Source organism: Larus michahellis, chromosome 1 (assembly GCF_964199755.1).
Source record: "Larus michahellis chromosome 1, bLarMic1.1, whole genome shotgun sequence".
Taxonomy (NCBI): Eukaryota; Metazoa; Chordata; class Aves; order Charadriiformes; family Laridae; genus Larus; species Larus michahellis.
The window spans coordinates 14385251-14403421 of record NC_133896.1 but is presented as its reverse complement, the minus strand read 5'-3'; the positions used below and the strand labels follow the sequence as shown (position 1 = coordinate 14403421).

Here is an 18171-nt window from a genome sequence, read left to right as displayed (position 1 = left end):
GAAGGCAAGATTAAGATCTCTTTCCAGCCTCATGACGAACAGCAGCCACTTTCAGGAGTGGGTTCGGAGTTGTGATTTCCCTCCTGCCTTCCTCAGTGAGGGACTCAGCATTGCAGTGAGGGTGATGTTCCACAGAGATGAGTACGCAACCAGAATAAAGACCGATCTTCAATTTTTCTTTGCACTTGAGCTACCAAGTGGCATTAAAACTATATAGACTTGCCACTGTCACTCTTTCACACAACACTCTTAGCACAGACATTTTCACTTGAAGAAATCAGGACAAGTCAACCTCAAATATCAACCCCTCCCTCATTGCCAAATGCTCTAAAGCACTGCCTTACTGTGGGAGCACCAAAAGTTGTGCCGAGTCTAGATCTGTTTGCGTTGTCACCGGGAGCTGGATTTTATTTCATTCTTATATGTGCATTCCAATGGCAAAAAGAAAAAAAAAGGTGTCATTTTTATGTAAAATTAGGTGAAGAAACATGCAGAGCCTTGGAAAACTAGTTGGGAAGCAACTTGGAATTGCTTAGGGGTTTATGTCCTAGATGTTGACACAACTGCTTTTATTCAATATAGTCAATCACGTTCTAGATCAGCTGTTGGAAAGGCTGTAATTTTGTTACACAGATTTTTTTAAATGAGGTTATCATACTACAGCAAAACCTATCTTTGCCTCTGGAGGATCATACTTATTTTTCAAAGCATGCAATTATTTCTTTTGCCTAAGGGTCATATTCACTAAAAATAAGCTTATGCACTAGAGAGGAAAGTATGACTGATTACAGTTTGAGTATTTACATTTTACTTAAAGAGAAAACTCACAAGTGAAAACCTGCCTTGCACCCAACAAATGGGAGGTTTGCTGACTGTAATGTCTACTGCAGGCCTTTACTTCACAGATCACCTTTAAAATCCAATGGACTACTTGTTTTGGAGGCTCCTGGTAACATTCAGTCCCTCGGAACAGAGACACTTAGGCCAGGCATCCTTCCCCCGCTTCAAGACAAAGCTAGAAAGCATAAGGTCCTCGGTGGGCAGAGAGGATTAAGAGAGGGAGTCAGAAATTAGCCGGAGACTGCACAGATTCACTCTGACTTTGCAGCTCCTTTGCCCTGGAAACCAAAAGAAAATTTGGCCACGCAGTCACCAGCCACTCCTCCTGGGTGAAGCTCTTTATGCCTGTTGGAGTTGTCCTTGGGGTCTGCATGGTTAACACTGTGCTCCGATCTCTGAAAGAAACTGCATCCTCTGACTGCATCTATGGGAGTATCTTGTATGCTACTTTTCCATGTAGAGAAAGAGGCTCTCAGGTGGCTCTAAAAACTTGTGTGGCTGCAGTATGTGATACTATATTTACTTTAAACTTAGTTCTCTGATCAAAAGGTCTCTCCTATACCCTGGGACTCTATAGTGCAGTGTGCAAGAGAGGCTGTCTCTCCTATAGCCACATCTCGGCTGCTCTATACGGCTGGCCAAGTGCTCTGCCAAGTTGGAGGTCTGAGAGAGGAGACATCCTGTATCAGAACGTCAGAGTAAACAAACCTTTTCATTCTCATGTAATTCTGAATGCAATTTGGCTGTAGGCTTATGTAGACCTGTATTTGTGCATATGCACCAGGGGGATGGATATGTATGTAAAGGGGCCAAGAAAAGGCACAGCCAGACAAAGCTCTCTGGCTGTTCTGCAGAGGCTCTGTGGTGCTGCACACGCAGCTCTGTGCCATGAGGAGACTCACAAGGATGCACCACAGATATTACAGCTCTATTTCCAAAGCTGCTGAATACGTAAACTGAAGATGGGATCTGGCCCTCAGAAGTTAGATAGGTTTCAGGTACCAAAATGCCAGACAGCTCTCTTGTCCACCCCTGCCCTCTCATGGTTCTTTCTTCCTGCAGTGGGAGAAGTAGAAACCTATGTTAGGTGGGATGGGTCTTGTCCTCCAGGTAGGTCTTCCGAACAAGTGTCCCTCCTTCAATTAGGCTGCAGTCAGGCCGGCTCTTGCCTGGTCTCCTCCCAGATGTGATGATGCTTATTTCCTAGATCTTCCTTCAATTTTGGATGAGAGGTATAAGGGAGGGAAACATTAAGTCTGCATAAAAGTGTTGTACTTCATTTACTATATAATGAAAGTGGAAGATAATGAAGTGGGGTACAGCTTTTCTTCTGCTTTCAAGATAAAGCAATTAATGATCTAAGACAGAAGAATAACTGGAGCATAAAACCACTGTGGAGAAATGCCCTATATTGAGAGGGTATGACGTGCATGTAGCTTTAGTGAATCTGGCCCAAGGCAGCACAAGTTTTCATTAGCTGAAAGCTCTTAACCTTTCCCTAAGATAATGAATTGTAAAACAAGCAAAGTGGGACAGATTCTCAAATGCCTTGTACCTTGCTTTTGTACAAAGGGTGCAATACGCACCACTTTACGTGAGGTTGAAAGGTCACACAAAGAAAAAGAAGAATCTGTCCCACTAGCTCACTGCTCCCAAAGATGTTAAACTACATATAAAAAACTGACACTCTTCTCTTCCTCCCCCCTCCCACCCTTTGATTTTAACAGCACTCGCAAACAAAATTACATGATGAATTTTTCACGGCAACATGGGCTCAGGCATTTCTACAACAGAAGACGAAGGTCACTTAGACGATATCCATGAAGAAACGAGAAATTTATCTTTTTTCCTCCCAACATGTGATGTGTTGCTTTCCATTCTCTAAATCTAGCACTGCGTCTGGTATCAGGACTTTTCTGCAACTGGCTTGATGAATAACTGAAAGCCTTTCTCAAGACAGAGTGTACACCACTTTTTCGCACTGTGAACTAATGAGAAGTGACTTATTTTCTCATAGGTAAATGTTTTAATGTTGATGTGTCTGTGAAAATTGTGATCTGTTGTAATATCAGTTACAGTGGCAGTATTGGAAGTAAGCAACTAATTCTGTTTAACAGGAAAAAATTTTAAGCACAAAGACTTTTCAGATTTTATGTTTAAAAAATCTACATACTAAGTACAGAATTTAACATTCTTTGTCACATAGGTATTTAAGTGCACTGTATTTCAGCTCTGTCATTTTATATGATTAAGTTATCATTGTTTGTCTTCTTTGTATTCTCTTCTACAACATGACACATTGGCACTGTATTTACTTGTTTTGTTGTTGTAATATTTTTGCTGCTGATTTTTGGGCTATTTACCTTCTGACAAAACGTATTAAAAAAAAAAATCAAAGTACCTAATCAAGAAGATAATTGCAAAAGTAGTTGTAAAGGCGTTGATATCCTTCGGTCTTATTCTTTGATATGTCTGTTGGTTAGCATTGTTTTGTGGATAAAAAAGAATGCTTGACATTAAACTTTTTTCTACTAAGGAGTTGTGGATGAAGCCCCAAACAGAAGTTCCCGATTCCCTGTCTAAATGTAGTCAGTTCTCTGCAACTGATTTACTTACAGTAACTGCCATTTGGTGTCTGTAGTAATGAAGTGATTTGTAAACAGTGAACGTTTCATGGTGTTCTCTTTGGTGTTTGTTTCTATTGCGGGTCATGTTTGTATCTTCTGATAAAGTTGTATCTACACCAGCAACGTTAAATGCCCCTATAGCCCTAAACTGTCTATTATCATAAATAAAATGCTTCACTTTATGGTGAACCAAGCTAAAGATCCATGCTTCAATAAAAATAATGTCAACAAACATTCTGACGTTAGACTTTTCAAGCCATGCGGGCTTTACATGAAATCATAAACCACATTCTTTTATTAAATACCTAGATTCTAATGCAAACATGGATAGTATTTTTTAATATTTGGTACATCACACTTAACAGCACTTTGCAAATAATACAAACCAAGAGATCTTCACAGTCCCACCTGTGGGCATAACATCGTCATTGGAACGGGTCCTTGTGCAAGGAATGAAATGGGACCACAGACCAATACACACTCTCACTTGTCTTTATCTGCAAATCCAATATGCAATGTGTGAATCGGTGTTTCCAAGCTCTGAGGACTACACGACTACAGCACATAAGGAACCTGGTTCAAACCAGACAAAGTTGCTAATTCTTAGAATCATAGAATCATTAAGGTTGGAAAAGACCCTAAAGATCATCAAGTCCAACCGTTAACCTGGCACTGCCAAAACTACCACTAAACCACATCCCTCAGCACTACATCTGCACACCTTTTAAATATCTCCAGGGGTGGTGACTCAACCACTTCCCTGGGCAGCCTGTTCCAATGCTTGACAACCCTTTTGGTGAAGAAATTTTTCCTAATATCCAATCTAAATCTCCCCTGGTGCAACTTGAGGGCGTTTCCTCTTGTTCTATCGCCAGTTACTTGGGAAAAGAGACCAACCCCCACCTCTCTACAGCCTCCTTTCAGGTAGTTGTAGAGAGCGAGAGGGTCTCCCCTCAGCCTCCTTTTCTCCAGGCTAAACAACCCCAGTTCCCTCAGCCACTTCTCATCAGAGAGAATGATCATATGTACCTGCTATGCTCTTAGAACATGCACATCTGCTTCTGGCGCCATACCGCTCTGAAGCAGAATGATGTTTGTTACGCATCCATGCTCAGCCACCTAAAGTGTGTTTAATTTTTAAGAGGTTTTTGATCAAAGATACCCAAGGAGTGCAGGAGAAAAGGAGGTCATTTAGTGACCAACTAGACAAAACCTTTGCTTGGTCAAAATTATGCAACATACTTTTGACAGAGCTGGAAACTTACTGCAACAGCCCAGCCTCCTGCAGCTGCAAACTGGCTGTACTGTTCTGGGGAATGGGGTGTGTGTGCATTCAATTCTTGAAACAAGATAAAGGATCTATTCAGAAAAACATCAGGAAGAAAAAAATGAGATTATTAAAGAATATAATAGCATAATGTTTGGACAAGAGATTTTAAAATATTGTAATAAAAGTTTCGCCCATTGAACAAACAAAAATGCAAGATAAAAATATTCCTATTTTTAAAGATAATTTTTTTGCCCTAATATGTCAATAGATGGGTGATATTTCAATCTAAAATGTGCGTGCAGATAGCGTGTTGCTAGGGAATTAATTTATTTTAAAGACTTTAGATACAATGAAGCACTTAATCTGGCTTCTCTTTCCAGGTAAGAGACCAGCATGATCAGAGAAGCTGCTTTTCACAGTTGTATTTATTTCCTTTGAATAACGTATGTAATCATGACTACTGAGGAATCCCTCGAGCCATTCCACCAGAACTCACTACATAGGCTTTTCTCAAGAAAATCATCCCCGCTGTCAGATTCCCAAGTGATGTTGTCATTTGCCCTTCCCAGATTCCAGGAAGTTCTTCCTAACATTTTTTCCATTCCTACAGCACACAAGGTAGCGTGCACCTACAACATACTCAGTGTATGTACTGTTTTATTTTTCCTCCCACTTGACTGAAAACAATGAGTCATCTGCTATTAAATAGTTGTTAAAATAGGAAGGATGACACAGCGCATAATCAATGGCAATAAAACAATGACAGTGCCATAAAATGTACTAATAAACTTATCTACTGGTATAAAACTTTGGCAGCCATAGCTATGAAAACTGATGCTTTTAGTATGCTTTATAGACTTCCTCATTTCTCCTATCAGCTCACTAATCCATGTTCCTGTAGAATAAGGAGAACATAAGAGAAATTAAATAAAAATAGAGGAAGACAAAGCTATGACCTGCTGGAGTTCCTGGAACAACCGAAACGTGAAGTTCTCGTAATTTTGCCAATGTTCTTCCCTTGAGGTTGCTTCATCCACAGGTCATAACATTACCTTAGTGAGAGGAACTAAGTATTTTGAAGGACCAAATTAGGCTTTGCATGAACTTGACAATTTAGAGAAATAGGTAGAAATGAAATAATACAACAAATACACTCAAGGACAAGACACTGTCAAAGAGCAAGGTACCAGCACACGAAGTGACTAAATATCTGGATAGGCAGCAAAATTATAGGAAGAGAATCAACAACATGAAGCAGTTTAAAAAAAAAATGCCATTTTGCATTATATCAATAGAAGTGTTTATGGTAAAACACAGTAAATATATATATGTGGCTGTCAGTGCTAGTAAAGTAGACAGCAGTTGTCAGCTGTTGAGCCCTTCATTTAAATACATTAAATAATTATAATAAATACATAAATGTAAATATTTACATTAAATAAATACATTAAAAAATTGGAGAGATTGCAGAGTACAACAGCAAAAACAAGACCCTTGAAAACATGAGCTTTCAAGTAGAGAAAGTTGGTTTGTTTAGGCTAAAAAGGAAAACATTTGGAAAGAGACATGACAACAGCCATAAACATGGATCTATGTTTTATTTACTTGCGAACCCTCCAGGGCAGATGTCACTGGGTGGAAATGCTGCCACAGCATCACCTCATTAATTATCCATCAGTGGGGACGGGGGTTTGGTTATCAGTCAGGCAGGAAGCTGGCGCCAGGCTCTGTAAGCCCCGCCGACGAACACACAAAGGGACACACACAAGCAGCAAGGTACAGCAGACAAACCCCGCTCAGTTCAGCTCTGTAGTGAGGCTTAACTAAACACGACACGACACGACACGACACGACACGACACTGGAGTAACAGGAACAAGCTAGCTGTGGAGGGGAGCTACTTTAACCCTGAACTGGTGGGGGAACCTCAAAACCAAATGAGATCAGCAAAAGGGCTTGCCTGCCTTTAGCATGGCCTTTAGGAGCTCTTCAAGGGCTTTTCACAATCTGGAGCAGCTGAGACCACGTGGCCGCTTGTAGCACATCTCCTGTGAAGGAGCAGGTGACGCACCTACCATTCACAGGTGGGGGGATCCGCTCCTGGAAGAAACGACAGTGAGATACGAGGCTGCAAAACTCACACGAGTGACATGTGGACAAACGCCTAGTGTTCTTCTGTGTTCCTGACGTTTTATGACTGTTGCTTTTTCTTCCCCACGTTCTTCTTTGTTCAGCTGAAGGGGCTGACCTGGCAGCAAGCCCAACAATGTAGGTCTGTACGTGGCTAATTACCACGCCTGATGGGGAAAGTTTGAGCCAGCCTGCAACAAGGAGGGGCCCAGTAAAAATGGTATTCCAGGCATGGGGGAGTACTATACTGGAGGATGCTGATAAATGCTGGGTTTATAGTTCGAATCTGCATTTCTTTTGAAAGACAACAAGTTTGTTAAGCTTTTTTAGGAAGAAAAAAAAAAAAGAGGATGATGTGCTTTTGAGCTGTGCTGCTCAGGGGAGATCTGTGAAAGAGCTGGTGGCAAAGAAGCTATTTCAGAGGGCTTGGCTGCTTCCCTGATTGCCTCTGGGCCAAATTAACAGGAGCAATATGAGAACCAAGCCAACTGCCACTGAAATCAGTGGGAAAATCCCTGTAAATCTAAACACATTTCACTTCAATCTGGAAATGTTCACCTCAACTTTATTAACTTGGCTGGTTTGACCCATCCTAAGACTTGCATAAGACTCCACAGTCAAATATATACAGGGGTTTTTTTCTGCCTTAGAAAGTTGTCTCAAGAACTCTGAGTGCAGTTAGGGAGTGGCTGGGAGTGAATTAAACTGCCCAACGACGGGAGCTTTAACCAGCTAGTGAGTGCTGGATCTGGCATTTTGATGGTGCCTCAAAGCTTTCCTTATGCTGCTGGGAGGAATGGCTCCCGCTGCTCCATGTCCTGTGAGCCAGAGGAGCCCTCAAAGCTCACATTGGGCCCTCTGTCATCACACAGCTCCAGTGGTGTGTGTGCCATTAACTAATTTCCCCCAATTATCCTCCACAGGAGGTTTTTTAATCTCTCCAATTGTCTATATTGTTTATTCTGTATTAACTTCCCCTCCCTTTTCTTGTTTTGACCAAAAGCACTCTTTTCATCTTGTTCCTACTGAGTTCAGCGCTATATTAATCCCTGCCCTTCTCTCAGAGCTGAAGAACTGAAGCATCTTTTACCATTTTAGACAATGTTGGAAAGAAGCAATAAAAACAGCTATTAACCTTCCCAGTGGGTCACGCTAAAATGCACACAAGAAATTAAAACCAGCTTCAGTTCATGTGTTTAAATGCAACCATTGACACAATTAGCGTAACATAATCTGCAGTGTGGATTACTGTAACATTCAAAATGATTTATACCTTTGTGGATTTTTCTAGCAGGAAATCTGCTATTCCCATGTTCGTTTCAGGCTCTCTCCTCTCCCTCCTCTTTGTGCAGGGTGTATAAGCACAGGTCTGTCTGTAGTATGCTACTGCAATATATGCTTTACTGGTAATAAAGCATTTCAGAATTTCAGTACATCAGTGCTGACACACCACCTTCATAAGGTAATTTTACCTGCATTCTAACACAAGCCCAAGTTCAGAAAAAAAAAAATAGCTTTTTAGATAAACAAACATGAATCAAAAAATATGTCTTTCCCAAAGTATCTCCATTTACCCAGTTCCGTGTAACAATGGCATCCAGCACCATTCCACATGAAGTCTGATGTATTTGGCATATCTAATATATCACTCTGAAATTGTTAATCAAAATGTCTTTGTGTTACAGCCTATTTTGGATAAAACCTGTTATAACAAACTTGTTATTTAAAATCTAATTTTTGAAATGTTTTGACCTTGAAATTTCTCAGTTTGGCAATACTGAAATTTAAAGTACTGTATTTCAGCTTGAATTAATTTAAATTCTATTTAAGTCACTCTTTAACAAGGGCTAACAATTCAAGGAATTATTTTAAGGTTTTGAAAATAATACATTCTTATAGACTAAATTTGCAATTTTTTTCATGGTCTCAGTGCGTAGGAATTTAAACATGGTTTTTTTTCCTACAAGTTCTGCATACAAAACCAAATCTCTAAGAATCTGAGAGGTGGGAAAACATTTTCTTCTGGGCAAGACAGAGAGACATCATTATGATGGAAAAGACTTATAAAACAAGGAGTGAAAGATGACATCTGTGAAGGTGTTTCACTACTAATTCCTGCGTATTCGCAAGGAAAATGATAGCTACATATCCTTTGTATCGCTAAATAAATAAAAAACTACATCCAGCCACTTGTGAGACCAACCACTCTGAGGCCCAGGCTAACAATTGTGTTTCTCAGACAGCAGAGGTGGCAAAAATATGCTCTTCATTAAAAAAAAAGAAGGAAAAAAATGGTATGGAAGTCTCATGAAGTGTTCAATCAACACGAAGTCCTTCAGAAATTTGTAATTCGACATTCATTTACATGATGGGCACATGTCCATAGCTGACACCTGCCGTATTTCTTAAAGGACGGAGCGTTGATGTCTGCTTTTTCAAATCAACTTTAGACAATAAATCCTGAGGCTTCTTCACCGGAATTTCGAGACATATTGGGTTTTATTTAAAGAAGGCCAGGCCATACGGCAGCACCGCGCGCACCAGCACAACAAAGCCAACCACCAGGCCACGTCCTCTTTATCGTGCCACTGTGAACCCCTGCCCGCCCCACGCCCCCCAGGCATATTTCCGTATTTTAATTACAAATCAATTACATTTATAGTATAATTATACATTTCGCGTGTGTCTGTCTACCCGAACGGCAGGGCCGGGGGTGACGCCCCGGCTACACCCAGAGCCGTGCAGGGACAGACCGCCGCTGCCATAACGCTCCCAACGGCGCCGCCGGGCGGGGGCGCGCACCAGCCCCGCGCACACGCGCGCCGCGCGGGCGGCCCCGCGGCATTCTGGGACTTGTAGGCCGCGGCGGGTGCGCGCCCGGCGGGGGCTGCGGGGGGGACTACGAGTCCCAGCCGCGCCCGCGCTCGTCCGCCGCCGGCAGGGGAGGAGGCGGGGGTTGGCGGCTCGCCGCCGGCGCCTACCCGGCCCGCGCCCCTTGCGCTCACCTTGGGCGCGGAGGGGTAGGCGGGGCGCGGCCGCCGTCGTGGGTGACTTGTCCACCGGGCTGGAAGGAGGCAGCGCCTGGAGGTGAGCGGAGCGCGGCCGGGCTCGCCTAGGTGAGCGCAGCGTGCGGGGCCGGCCGCGGAACAGGTCTCCTTCTGAGGGGGTGTCCCTCTCCTGAGGGGAGTCAGTCCTAAGGGTGTCCTTCTTGAGGGGATCAGTTCTCAGGGGTTTCTCTGCTGAGGGGGCTCCTTCTGAGGGGATCTGTCCTGAGGGGGTTCCTCTCCCGAGGGGGGTTAGTCCTGAGGGTGTCTCTTTTGAGGGAGTCAGTCCTGAGGGGGGTCTTCTCCAGAGCGGGGTCCCCTCCTGAAGGGATCTCTCCTGAGGGGGCGAGCCTTGCCGTGAGGAGGGCCGGCTCGGAGTCGGGCTTTCCCGGTGCCTGGTGCTCCTGCTGGGTCATCCCGGGCCGGGAGCTGGTTGGGAGGCGGGTCTGGCGCGATGCTCCCTTCCCTGCTCCCTTCGCCCCCTCTCCCCGCCGGCCCCTGCCTCCTCGTCCCTCCGCGCCCTCCCTGTCGGCACCCGGCGGAGCTACCGGAGCAACGTGGGCGACCGGAGCGGTTTAAAAGGCATTTGTGAAGACGGTGCTCGTCTCGGTGCCTTGCCGAGGTAGCCGGGCTGGTCTGCGCCTTCTCCTCAATGCGCTCCTTAAAGGTCAGGGGCTACCCGGGCAGCAAAGAGCACCCACGCTGCTAATGACTGTAAGATACCCTCAAAACACCCGGGCTAACTTGCAAAAGAAAAATGAAAGGGGAAACCAGAAGGTTGAGAGATCAGTCACTTCCTCGTCTAGTGACTGCAATCCTCTGGCTTTAAGCTACAAGCTGTCAGTTTAGGTCAGAGTGAGTGTCCGAGAAGCCTTGTAATAACAAGAAATAACCGCTTTGCGCTTTGTTACTAGCTTCAACCCAAAGATCTTCAAAACCTTTCCAAAACCTTAATTGAACTATTCCACTCACACACACACCAATTTTCTGGCAAAGAATAAGATTGTGGCTTTCCCTATGTCAGTATTTTTCGACTTCTGGTCTGCAAACTGTGAGAACATTTTGAACTCCTTAGAAGGGATCAGTGAAAGCAATCGGGAAAAGCCAGCCAGAAAAGTAGGTAGGCTTCAGTTTGCTGTGCTGGTGCCCATACTGCTATTTAATTGTCCGAATATTGAAATACGGTTGACAGCTGTTTTCAGGATGCTTCAAGATTTCACATAGTCCAAGCTGTTGCAGTAGGCTTTTAGAGATAGTCTAGTAGTACAAAAAAGAAAAAAAAAAATAAGAATTGCTGCTGTTATTTCTGCTGATGACTCTGCAGAATGTACATTCATAATTCTTCATATCTATCACAGTAACACAGTTGTACAGCATTGCTTTGGATGCGGAGGACTGACAGTCTTAACAAGTGTCTGGCCACTGGAATGTTTTTTGGCCAAAGTTTTCACAAAGGAAGACTAAAATTTTCAGACAGACTTTTAAAATGTCTTCTACTAAATGTGCAATAGAATGTGTTCTGGGTACAAAATTTTTGTAAATAAGATGCTACTTTACTAGCTGCTGTAGAAATGGAAAAACTAAGGTAATAAACTGAGTAGTTCCAGAAGCAAGCATGTGTAGGTGACTTGCACTGAATTAATTCTCTGGGGATCAACTCTTGCATTGGCCTTCCTCAAGCAGTAGTAACTGCACTTTGAAATACTTGGTTTATGGCAATTCCAAGCCTTCTCAGGATGCATGATATGTGTTCCAGTTCTATGTTTAGGATTATTTCCAAACTGAAGTATTTTATTAATTGTCTTGCAAAGTACTGTGAAACATCTCTGAAATGGAATGGGGAAAGAGCATAGGGAGAAAATGGAGTTTCACCCATGCAAAGCTGCTGTTGGTAGCTGATAAAGCCTATTCATTTGAGATAGCATTTACCCCCTTGTATAGACTTGAGTGCGTTAACTTTTAGCAGTCTTGTGCTAAAAGCTTCACTGCACTTAAATGTGTATTTGTGGAGGGAGCTGGGGCAATATTGGGTTATAACCATAATCACATTTCACTAAAGGAAAGCTCTAAGTCCAATCAGAAAAAAACCTGCTGCTACTTACAGGCTTGGGTTCTGATCACTAAACCATATTTCCTCTGACTATGTAATCTGTCCAGAGCTGGTGTGTTTTTTTGATTGCACTGTACAAACTCTGTAAGGTAACAATTTACTTACAGGTGGTAAAAAAAAAAATTTGTGAAGATAGCCAGCTGAGCCTGATCCTAGGGGAAGGGGCCTAGGAAATGGCGAAGTCTTTAGCCTCTGCCACAAACTGAACCCGGTTTTCTGAGCTGAGTGCTTAGTGAAGTGCTCTGTTGGGTTCAGCCATTAGATCTTAAGTCTTGGAGCACTAAACAGCGATCAAGTATTGCCTTTTGTTTGGAGTTTCTAGTCCGTTACCGTGGTTCAAGTCATAACTAGCACACAGCTCTTCATAGGTGTAGCAGTCTGTCTCCAGGGTTTTTAGAGCTTAAATATTCCAAAACGGCATGGCAAGTTCATTATTATTTAATGCGACACTAAAATCATGCAGTATTGAGGCACAGATCTAGCACATGGCTGCAATACCGTAGTTCATTTGCTAATAACTTGAGAAAGAAGAACTCAACATGTGTTTATCTGCTTTGACTATTATTTATTGTATAGATAGATCATTATTGTCTTAAATTACTATTTATTTGGATTATAGCTGTAGCCTCTGTAAATGTGACCAAGACTTTCATGCAGCCCGTGGGTTGCCTAAAGAAGCACAGAGTCCTTTGAGCTCCTTTGCTTCTCTTGGTTTGGCTTACCGTCTGCTAAAGTCAACCCAATAGCTACAAAGGAATTCACGACTCTGGAGCCTGCTGCTTTTTTGTGTGTCTCAATGCAGTTTCCCCTGACAAAGACAAGCCTCACTCTATGTTTTGGTGGGGGTTTTTAGTTCCATGTTTTCTCTGGGCTAGCCCTACACAGGCTCTCCTAGCTATGCTGGTTTGCTCAGCTTTAAGTTTGGTTATGCCAGTTGTTACCAATCTAAGGGTCAGCATGGTAGTAGCAGCTACAAGTCATGTTGTAAACTTGATGGGACTGGGCTGCAACCGGAATAATTTGGGGAAATAATTAGGCCCAAACTATGTCTGATTTAATAGGCAGCTATTAAGGCTTAATATATCATTGTCCCCTAGTTCCCAGTTTGAATGCACAGTGACTGTACCACATATGTTATGGTAACTTTCCTAGCAACTTCGAAAAGTACCCAGACAGTTTCTCAAATTGTCCTACATGGTAGCATCAGACCTTTAGCCGGATAATGGAAGGACAGCGGATCTCAAAGAATAATGAAATTACAGTCACACTGTATCTGTGCAGGTACAGTAGATGTCAATTTGATGATTAAATCAGAGTATGCAAAATTCCTGGGAAGAATTTGTGTTACTTCAGCTGTCCATTTTTCCTGCACTAATGTTAGCACACGGGGAGAAAGCAGGAAAGTCTTTCATTCCTGTCTACTAATTATACCAGCTTCTCTCCAACAGTGAAACAGTTTGCTTTACTTCACAACTCAAGTTTCAGTAGTTTTCATGAGTCCCCTCATTTCTTCATACTAGTTACTTTTTTTCTGAATAGCTTTATACAAGGGTCTTCTGCTGTCTCGCCGGCATTTCCCCTTGTTTTTCTATCTGATCAGTTGGTAGATTTTTAACTTTTAGCACAAGACGACCATGCTGAAGCTAAAATTCTCAAGCTCAAATCAGCCTATTGACTTACCAGTGAAGTTTAATGAATTAAACACCTTACTTATCCTGATGTGTTTCATTCCCTAGATCTGTTAGCCAGCATAATGTTGCCCTGCTAGATAGTATTTCTTGACAGTCATTCTTGATAGTATTTCATAATATGGCTTAAAGACCTGCCATTACTACTGTTACATAATTAGTTATCTATAGCTTTTTGTTCTTCAGAAGTATAGCAGCAGCAGCAAAGTCCAGGTCTTGTAGTTATTTTCCATGTGTCCAGATAATGAGAATGTCTGTTTGTCTACAGCTTGGGATCTTTGGTATGAAGATACAGCTGCAAGTTTGTGCAAGCAGTTGAATGGGTTTTGCAAGCCAGTTGCATTGATAAGATTTAGGTTTTATTAATGATCATAGGAGTACGTATATGAATAACTGGCCTATGTGGGAAATAGGAGTACGTATATGAATAACTGGCCTATGTGGGAACTTGGACTACTATTCTCAAGATTTACATTAACTCTATCTTTTGTTTTTGCAGTAGCAAGCTAGGAAGACCTTCAAGGTGACAAACAATGGTGTGATTTCCTTTTTGGGAGTTCGTTGACAATGAATCTGTATTTTCACTGGCTGGGTGGAGTCTCTTTCTCCAGCCTTCACTGAAGAATTTTTACCAGTTTTGCACATATGGCAGATCAAGTTTTTCTGCTCTGCTTTGACTGTTGCCTACCATTTTGTATGTCCAATTTTGCTTCGTTTCTTGGGTTATTAGGCAGTGGGGTTTTTTAGCTAATTAATATATTTTAATCTATTACTTTAAACCATGAGATTTTGACACCTAAACTAGGATACAGCTAAGGTCAATTTGTTCATTTTCACTTATTTTATGGAAATCAGGTTCTGAGGCAGGTCTGGGACTTTTGAGAACTCCTTAGAAAACCTCTCATAGTAAAGCATGGACAGAACTCAATCAAAGATTGCAGGGTCTGTCGTTTGAAACATCCATGTTGGAGGTCAGTCTGATGGGGCCAGATCAAATTAAAGATTGAGCTGGGTAGGCGTTACAAAATTTCGATTTTGGGCACCTGGTTTTCATGGAGCAGATTTCAAAACTCCCTATACCATCCAGGAGAAAACATGTTGCTACTCTGAGGTGCCCACAGGGAACGCTGTCTGTTCCTGTTCTCATGGAGCTCTGCTAAGCTCAGGCATGTCTGAAGAGGCGTGCCTGAAGAGTAACACCAGGAAGAAAACCGCAGATCTTTCATAGATATAGGCATCTGTAATATCTTCTCTAAATGCTGAAGTTTTGCGGCTGCTATCATAACTTTATGACACAACATGGCTAAAGTCCTTTCCCAGAGAAGGCTAGACCTGAGTTCAATTACCACTTTAGCATGTTGGGATTTAACTCTGTATCTCCCGCTTTACTAGGATAGTGCCATAGTTACACAGCTTTGACATAACATTGTTTTCTGAGCCCTCCCTATTTCTTTCAGGTTTACTGTTTCCTTATTTTCTGTCTCATACATTTCGTTGTTCAGTTTGGAATTTTGCACTATACTTCTTGTTTGCTTGTTTTCAGTTCTGTAGTATGTTTTTCCGTTTTCATTTCTTTGCCAGTTTCATGTTTAAAATCAATGCTTATGATCTTTTTTCAGTATGGCATCGCAATTCTATAGATGGTGCTGTATCTGTGTCCATATAGCTGGACAGGTGACCTGAGTCTTTAACTTACTACAGACGTAATGAGTTTGATTTTCCCTACTTTCTGGTGACATTTCTTTCTTTTGCATATGTGTTTCTGAGGAATGAAGGTTCCTGCAAGAAGAATTCCCCAGAAAATTACTCAATTAACCTTCCTTCATTTCATTTGATGATTGTCAGCCCAGGCACCCTTGTTGCTCTTCCAGTTCCTTTGTTACAGCACACTGTTTCAGTGTTAGCTGTTGCAGGAATACGTTCATGATGGGTTGTTCGGCCAAACGCACTTGAAGACCTGACCAACACATCTCAAAGTCCTATGCTTCAGTAGCCTAGTAGAATTGAAGTATAACTGCAAGGACATGAGACTGGTAGGTTACTTTATTATTCCTGTACTCTGTAGCATAGAATTTTCAACATATGAACATGTTCAGTGCCATCCAGTAACTAATATTAGTCCAAAGCAATTTCTGTATATTGTCCATCTTATTTGATTGCTCTCTTTGGGATTGTGGAGTCTTTAGCTGTATGAAGGTTAGTCTTTTTACTTGTGTAGTTAATAACAGACACAGGGCTGTCTCGCATTAAAATGTGAGCCCAAACGATGACACTGTCATCAGCCACAGTAGAAATGCAAAGCCATAAAATAAGTCTGCAAATAAAGCAGGGGGTTGCTGTGAAATACTTATCAGGGAAACTTCCGTACATGTTCATTTTGTTTACTATGAATTTCAAGGAAGAGCACTATTGGCCTGCGTTTGCTGCGCACTCATGGCCTTTATGTGTAACCTTGGCATCAAGATGTTGAGGAACGTCATTCCCACTGACTGGCAATCACCTTCAGAACATGAAGCAACACCCTTAAGTACATAGGAGACAGGAAAACGCTATCACTTGGATAATGGAATCTTAACCAAGCAGCAGTTGCATAAATGGGGACAGGATCTGTCACAAGTCACGTCCTACTCAGTGCTCGTGTAGGATTTGGTGTGGTACCTAGCACACAAAAGATATACACCGAAAATGTGTGTTATAAAGTATATGCCAAGAATTAAATGTTTCTTCCAAATGCAGGTCCTAATGTGGATATGGAAGTTGAACTTGTCTCTCAAAACTAGGAGGAAGAGAGTTGCAGCTTGGATAAATAGTTATAATTTCTGCTTTCCCAGATGGTGTCCTGCCATGTGCTGAAGTTCTTTGTTAGCTTTGTCAGAAGCAACAGTTCTTCAGGAATTTCTTCAGGCACAGCAATGGCTGTAGCCTGTTCTGCAGAGGAGCAAATCCTTTCAGAAAGTGTTAGGAAGAGAGCCTCGTAGAGGAGGATCCTTGGAGACACTTCAAAACCTCATATTAGTTAAGTAATGTAGTTACTTCATGCCCTATTTGCAGCAGTGAAACTGGCATATAAATTTATAATCCCATCCTAAACCCCCGCTTCTTCCCTTCGCCCATCCCAGTCATTTCTTCCTGTCACCACACTGTGTTTTACTATCCTTCAGCTTCCCCCGTGGCTTGAGAGGTTTGCACTGTAAACATGATGACTGAATCTGCTTTTTGTTTTGTTTTGTTTGGTTTTAGCTTGATGCAGCACTTGAGAGGCTAGTGATGTGTGTAAACAGGGTTGATGAAGCAGATACAGAGGGGGAGGATGACTGTTTAGGTGGCGTCTCTGCTGATGTAACTTCTCCCTTCTGCACAGACACTTGTTTGATGTATGCTTGTTCCACTTTTCTAGAAAAGATGAACCAGCTGCTGGAGATCATTGGTGCACTGAGGTCATATGAACTATAGAAATTATTCTGAGTTAGCTTGATACGTATGCGGGATCTTGATCTATGTTTTCTCCTCTGATCATCATCTGGAGCTTTACAATGAAGACTGCTCCAACAAAGTTTTTGGCAGTGGATCACCCCTGGAAAGTTGAAGCTAGCTAATGATTACCTGTGCCTGCGAGGCTGTGCATCCTTGTCAGTTGGCTTAAGCATGATAAAGGGGTCATCATCCATGGTACCATTCTGATTAACTTATCTAATTCCACTGTCACTAGCTACTGCTTTTGTATTTCAAAAGGGGTGAGGATGGCAGATTCAGACCCAAGGTCACTAAAGCCACAAAAAGCAAAAAGCAGGAGTAAGAATGATCATATTTCCATGGGTTCTCATGATCATCAACTGTTTGCACTGGAAACAGAAGCCACTTCTTATCTATATCGGTCAGGGAAGGACACCAGTGTTCCGCTGCTCAAAGTGCTCCAGGTGTTTGTCTCGTGTGGAATTGATTAAACAGCTCAATCATCGTAACAGGATCCCAAAACATTCTCTCGTTGAAAACAAACATAAGATTGCTGCTTGATAAGAGATACCATTAAGATACTAATGAAGTCATTAGTCCACAGAATAAATCTTTAGAGGCCAAAGTATTTTTTGGCAAGGAACATGAAATATAAAATACCCCTTATCAGTTAAATAATCTTTTTTTAATACGTCTAATTTGTTACCATTTTCTGTTACTAGGATCTCCATGCCTCACATGTTGTTTTGCTGTTTTCAGTGGATAATATCAGTTTATTAGAGGAAAATATACCATACTGAATCCAGCAGCCTGAGGAAGGTGAGGCTGCTGGTGCTCCTCCATATCCAACCAGTATCAGGGCTGAAGAGGTATTCCCAGCAGGCACACGTGCACAGAGCACTCATTTATGTATATATCTGGCAAGCTGTGCAGATTGCAGGCAGACAGCACGACAGCCTCATCCTCCTCCCCGTCTCTGGCTGAGCAGGATGGAAGTCCACTAGAGAGAA

At 42.2% G+C, this 18171-nt stretch overlaps 2 protein-coding genes across 10 annotated transcripts in view; both read left to right on the top strand.

The window, feature by feature from the left end:
* The window catches only part of RELN (reelin), a 293678-nt gene extending 289955 nt beyond the window's left edge, over window positions 1–3723 (top strand). The window contains exon 64 of one of the 2 annotated variants that reach the window (XM_074574094.1): window positions 2568–3723. In XM_074574094.1, coding sequence (XP_074430195.1) covers window positions 2568–2664 — 97 coding nt within the window. In that variant the 3' untranslated portion in view covers window positions 2665–3723. The remainder of the gene's footprint in view (window positions 1–2567) is intronic. The other variant, XM_074574188.1, reaches the window with a different exon arrangement.
* A 6071-nt stretch (window positions 3724–9794) lies between these two features.
* SLC26A5 (solute carrier family 26 member 5) overlaps window positions 9795–18171 on the top strand; it is a 35939-nt gene continuing 27562 nt past the window's right edge. For 2 of the 8 annotated variants that reach the window (XR_012585352.1, XR_012585342.1), the window contains exon 1: window positions 9932–9982. The gene's annotated coding sequence lies outside the window, so the exon portion shown is untranslated. Of the gene's footprint in view, window positions 9983–15722; window positions 15742–18171 lie in introns of those variants that run through there. The other 6 variants (XM_074572945.1, XM_074573024.1, XR_012585362.1 and 3 more) reach the window with 6 other exon arrangements.